This window comes from Lupinus angustifolius, chromosome LG18, assembly GCF_001865875.1.
Source record: "Lupinus angustifolius cultivar Tanjil chromosome LG18, LupAngTanjil_v1.0, whole genome shotgun sequence".
Classification (NCBI taxonomy): Eukaryota; Viridiplantae; Streptophyta; class Magnoliopsida; order Fabales; family Fabaceae; genus Lupinus; species Lupinus angustifolius.
In genome coordinates, this window is record NC_032026.1 from 9,333,678 (window position 1) to 9,339,977 (window position 6,300).

At 32.0% G+C, this 6,300-nt stretch overlaps 1 protein-coding gene across 1 annotated transcript; it reads left to right on the forward strand.

Moving 5' to 3' along the window:
* LOC109332286 (nodulation protein H-like) lies at positions 1,305–5,216 on the forward strand. The gene is made up of 6 exons (XM_019567224.1): positions 1,305–1,688; positions 2,070–2,305; positions 2,400–2,658; positions 4,242–4,421; positions 4,601–4,756; positions 4,862–5,216. Exons 1-6 carry the CDS (start codon positions 1,659–1,661, stop codon positions 5,036–5,038), a joined length of 1,038 nt encoding a protein of 345 aa, XP_019422769.1. The 5' UTR covers positions 1,305–1,658; the 3' UTR covers positions 5,039–5,216.

Genomic DNA, 6,300 nt, shown 5'->3' on the forward strand with positions numbered 1-6,300 from the left:
ATATTACATTGGATCTTTTTATAAAATATTTTGCAGTTCTTGTTTTAATTATATTTATAGAACATTTTTTCAAATTACATCTACAATAAATAGTTTAATTTGAAAACTACTTATTTATAAAAGTTATAGTATGAACCATTTTTTCATTATGCAACAACTGTTCTACAAGCCCAGAAGATGAAAGTTATAAATAATCTCGATAATCCACATTAGAGGGAAGAGGTTACCAAAACCCAAAAATATATGTATAACTAATATAGAGGGAAGAGGTTACCAAAACCCAAAAAATATTATTAACATGTGAGCATAGATAAGAAATGTCTATATTTGTACGGGTTGAAAAGAATTATTTAAGAATATAAAATAAAGAAATTAATATTGAAAATTAAGTTGAACACTTGTTAGGTTGAAAAGGTTTGTCCCTTAAATTTGTGATTGAGTCATTCTTTTAAATTCTGACTCAACCATTAATCTAAAATGAATCCGACCATAAATGTTGATCGGATTAACTTTTTGAAATTGGACCCGACTCTAGACCAAATAAAATATAATGCATACTCATAAATTCTTCTCTATATTATTTATTATTATGAATATGAAATTTGAATATTTGAAATATGAAATGATATATATATTATTAATCATGTATATATGATGAAAAATTAGATAATCAATAATATTTTTTTTAACAAAAGAGATGTCATTAATCTATACATATTAAATAGAGAAACATACAAACATGATGAATGAAAAATCATGGGACGAGTTCGGATCGAGTCATGTTTGTTTCCTATCTAACCATAAATATTGACAAAGTCTAATTTTTAAATCTGAACCCGACCCAAAATTCAATAAGACCTGAGTTTATTCACATCTGATTATGATTGACCCAAGCCGAGCAAGTCGGATCGGGTCATACTCACCATTTTTTTAATATATTAAAATATTAATTTTCAATACAAAATTATACTTTTTGCTTAAAGATATCCTGAAACACTTAATAATTACTCGTTCCACTATTTGAATTTTTAATCCTATTAGCTTGCAACACTGACCAGCCCGAGCCATGTGGGTGGGTAAATCTATAACTTTGTGAACTTGGTTTCAAAAAGTCCATTAATGAGTTCAGTTTTGAAGAACAAAAAATTAAAAGTGAAAACTTCATAATGATAAATACACTTTATAAAATAATTCTAAAATCTCTCATTTATTTTACTGATATTTCAAAATATAACTGGCAAATAATTTTTTATATTAGTTTTATAATAACACTAACAGATAACAGATTAATACAGATGGTTAATTAACTAAATTGTCGTTTTAAAGTGAAGCAGCACACTAATGATGCCGTTTTGCAACGGTCGTACTCAACAAGTTCCCTACTCCCAAGCGAAAGTACAGTATCCCATTGCCATATGCCAAGTGCAAAATGCAACGGTCGAAGATCAGAACCATCTAATTATTTCTTTCTTCAATATACAAAAAAAAACATACAGTCACATACCTCATCATAGAACCTTTTTGCTTTTTCTTCAATGTTGTTGAATGTTACACAAATGAGAGCTGAAAAAATAGCTTTAGATTATTAAAATAAGGATTCAAACGGTACCCAAAAAATGCCTTTTCATTATTTGTATTCCTTTTGAGCTCGTCCAACAATGGCCGATGATGTATCTTCCTTCGCCAAGGTTAGGTTGTTTTTCCCCTTTTCTACTTCACCCATGTTTCATTTTGTCTCTTACTTTCAAATCCACCCAAAACTAGAGTTAAAAGATTCGATTTTCGACTTTATATTTTCATGGGGTGGCACGTGAAATTGTCCGATCTGGTTTTGTTTAAATAACACCAAAGGAATATATGCATTTTGAAGGTCAATGGGTATTACTGTATTAATATTAAGCCTTTGATTGGATAGTTTCATAAGGTACTTAGATTCTGTTGTAGACTTATTTTTCCGTTGGGGTTAATATATTGGTATATTAATGTGTTGGATCAACCAAGTTGATGCTTTTATTGTATATATTGTGGTGTAATAAATCGAAGTAAATGTTTTGTTTTTATGGTTATAGGATGTTTTCCTTGTAAAGGGTTTGAAGAATTCTACATTAGTGTGGAGGCTTGTTGTGTTGACCTTTGCAATGGTATGTGGTGTGTATATATGTTCTATTTGTCTGAAGCAAATAGGCACTAGCAGCAAGGTTGGTTTTTTAGATATCAAGGTAATCCAAAATCCATGCCCGGAACCTAACATTGAGCCATGGGAGATTCCTTATGTGCACTACCCAAATCCTAAAAGTTATAGCAGGTTAGAATGATGTGCTGCTTTTAACTGTGGGATTTAGGTGCAGGAGCCTGTCTGAATTTTACTCATGTTGCTTTTTTTGGTGTGTCGATTTTAGGGCGGAATGTGCTTGCAACCCTGTTCGGTATTTTGCTATTCTTTCAATGCAGAGATCTGGGAGTGGATGGTTTGAAACGTTTTTAAACAGTCATGACAATATTAGCTCAAATGGAGAAATTTTTTCGGTTAAGGTGAGAAGGAGTAATATGTCAACAATAGGGGAGACTCTGGATACGATTTATAGATTAGACTGGGTAAGTAGTGCTTCAAAAAATGAGTGCACAGCTGCTGTTGGCTTGAAGTGGATGCTTAATCAGGTAAACATTGTTTCATGTCTTGATTTCCTTTAATTTCAATAAAATATTTGTCTAGCTTGAATTATTATGTATACCTCTTTCTCCCTCTCATCTTTAGAACAAAAAGTGTATAAATGCTTCTCTTGTGATGGTGGCTTTTGGATATAGTAAAGCACTTTCGCTATTTGTGGACATTAAGAATGTATAGCATATATGGATGCTTTGCATTCTGAACTTCTTGCAAGTTCCAGTTTAATCTCCAGTCACAAGTCTAACGAAATGAAAATGAACAAAAAAAACATACATCCATCTAATGATTAAAGCATGTTTGTATTTTGAGTTTAGTAACAGACCGGTTACCACTTAGCACTTACTACTTAAAAGCATAGTCAAGTTATCAGTCTCCCCTTTTCTCTCAAGGAGTTCTAGCTCGTTGCTACTTTGTGTTAAAAGTTGACTTATCATTATATCTCTAATATCTTCTATCAAAAGGGATGATAGTATACTCCACATTAAGTTCTGATCAGTTCCTATGATGCATTTCGAGACTTTCATTAAGGTTGTGGTCACTTACCTAGGTAGATGACTTCCCCTTGTTCATTTTACACTGATTGCTCACTTAATGAGAGTGATCTGGATAAACAAGTGTGCTGCAATGAGGTTGGACTGTACTATGAAATATGGAATCGGAAAATTAATATAGATGATGCTACCTCTAAATGGTGGTAAAAAAAACTTGAAGACATGCTGGAAAATTGCTCTTACTTTTGTTCAGCATTGTGCGTAGTGGAATTTCTCAGGTTATCTATAATTTTTAGATATGGTTCTGATTTTGTTATCATCTGTAACAAAATTCAAGATCGATGGGGAGTCTATATATTGATTACTTAGTGTTTTTGTTTTGGTATAACTTTCAAAGGGAAACTAGATTCTTTTAGTAGGGCAATAAGTTTAAATAAATTCCGGGGCAAGATATCCTCTTAAATATCAAAATTGGCGTAAATTTAAACAGAGCAATATGATGCTTTGGAATGCAATCTATTTTCCCATTTCTTACTTTCTGTAAGAATCCAACAGTATCCTTCAAACTAGTGTTTGGTTTGTTTTCAATTTTCATTTTCAGTTGATATACATTCTTTTACGAACCCATAAGGAAGGCAAGAGAAAGAGAACAAATCAACTGTAATTGATTGAACCTCAACAGAAAAGCATAAATAAGTCTTTCCAAGGGTTTCTCCATAACAAATGGATTCCCACTTTTCCAAGGGTTATCAATCTTTATAGATACTGCTTCTTGATTATTTTAATTATGCAACTATTTTATATATAATGGTCACTATTTCAAGAAGAAACTTAATTGATGATGGTAAACTAGTTTTTAATGTGCACAACTAATTTGGTATTTGATAACATGAGATTCCTTTTCTTTATTTTCTTGCAATTGTTAGTGAGTACTAAATTCTTGCTTTTGTGTAGCCTATACATATTTTGTATGTTGATTTTGTACATATTCCATATTTGAGATATTATTATTGACTTTGTCTATCCATTATTGTTTCAATCTTGTAAGGATCTGTGATATCAGTATTTGTAATGTAATACAGGGTTTGATGCAGAATCATGAACAAATTGCAGAATACTTTAGAATACATGGTGTTTCTGTCATTTTTCTTTTCCGAAGGAATCTTTTGCGCCGGATGATTTCTGTGCTTGCAAATGAATATGATAGAAATGCTAAGCTCTTAAATGGGACTCACAAATCTCATACTCATTCAGCCAAGGAGGTCTCTCTCTCTCTCTTCTCTATCTGTGTGTTGTTTGTGAATATGCCTGAGTTCGAATATCCATGATTGGACATGTTCATATGTGCTTCATCGCGGTACAAGATGCTTGATTTAGTCGATGCATTATCATACTAAAGACAGTTAGTATTTCATGTTAATTGATTCTGCTATGCTTCCAGGCAGAAATACTTGCAAAATACAAGCCCAAAATCAATGCAACATTGCTCATACCAAACCTTAGGCAAGTAAATGACACCACCACCAAGGCTTTGGAATATTTCAAGAGCAATAGGCACATTATCTTATACTACGAAGATGTTGTTAGAAACCATACTGTAAGTTACACGTTACACTGCATGCTACGTAATATCCGCTTCATCGTCTTTTTATACGCCGGTAAAATATGCATATGATGATTCAATTGTCATTCTTGTTTTCAGAAATTATTGGAAGTTCAGGATTTTCTGAAGGTTCCTCGAATGGATTTAAAGAGTCATCAAGTGAGGATACATAAAGGATCTTTGTCTAGCCAAGTTGAAAATTGGAATGATGTAAGCAAGGCACTGACCGGGACACCGTATGAGAGTTTTCTCCATGAAGATGATCACCGTAAGTAAACTAACTGATCGGTATGTACATACCGCATTTCGCCTTTTTCTTTTTAGTCTTCATCAAATCTTTAGGCATAAGCTGCTGCATAAGCCAACAGGACAACCACCCTGTTGAAATTTTGGCAAGGACTCTTTCATTTTTTTACTCAGTTTAATGTTGCTAATATTTAATTCATTCTTTGTACTTATGCCACATTTTTGTTTTGTTTAACACTTGTATTTTTGAGCCATTAAGAGAAGTTGCAATTTCAATTTTGGAAATTTTGTGTTCTGTCAAGTTTTCCCCCTTGATCAATGGATGGATATTTAAAATGAGTTGAAAAGAGTTTGAGGACAGTCTTGTAATAATTGTCAATAGAGGTGCTTGTGAATGTATCACTTAGGTTAATATTATGCTTGATTTGATGTGTACAGCTGGATGCATTTAGATTTAGGTGTAATTTCTCTCTTCTTTCTCTGATGCAAAATAGGTAATTGTGAAAATGAACAATTGAATAAATAAAATAGGAGGATGCATCCCGAGTAAGTTTTTTAAACTCACTTCTCATCATGACCATCAATTCTAAGGAAATTTAATGATTTCAACCAGTGAGTAGATCTAAATCGTTAGATATCCATAAATTTGATGGCTAAAATGGTTTAAACGTACTCTCGGAGTAAGTAGATTCACATTCATAATAAAGTAAAAGTGGAAAAACGAAGTGAAATGTTACCCTATTTTAATTTTTTTGGTAGTACTAATAGTATTTTCTTTATGGGTAGGGAATTATTCATTTTGTGTTTCTCTATTGTCTCTTCCAACAAATGTCACTCTCAGGAATTAAATATTTGATCATTTTGTCATCATGAAGTTTTGCCATGGTCTTACACTACTAAATAAACATCTTTGTTAATACCTGATTGTATGTAAAAAAGTGTCATGTCATCTTTTCTTTCCTCTTTGATATGTTTGTCTTTGTCTTTGAAGATTATGTGCAATTCTCTTATTCAATTAATTACATATCACAAGTATAATAATATAGGGATGTAAGGCATTGGTTGATCTCCAGTAATCACAGTGATTCCTTACGGATATGATAAGATGAGAGAATACTATTGGTAGTATAAAAAAATCGGTATCAACATTCCCAACATTTATTCATATATATTCAAACAGTTTGGTTTCATCTCCACGTTGAATCAAAGCTTGAGTGAGGTGGAACTAAAAAATATCGTATAGATTAACATTGTCAAATTTATCCAAATCTTAAATCAAAATAAATATATTT

Bases quoted from the DNA above. Each gene is read 5' to 3' on its own strand.
- LOC109332286 (XM_019567224.1), top strand. From the start codon at position 1,659: ATGGCCGATGATGTATCTTCCTTCGCCAAG. The intron at 1,689-2,069 runs GTTAGGTTGTTT...TTATGGTTATAG, and splicing joins ATGTATCTTCCTTCGCCAAG to GATGTTTTCCTTGTAAAGGG. The intron at 4,757-4,861 runs GTAAGTTACACG...TCTTGTTTTCAG, and splicing joins ATGTTGTTAGAAACCATACT to AAATTATTGGAAGTTCAGGA.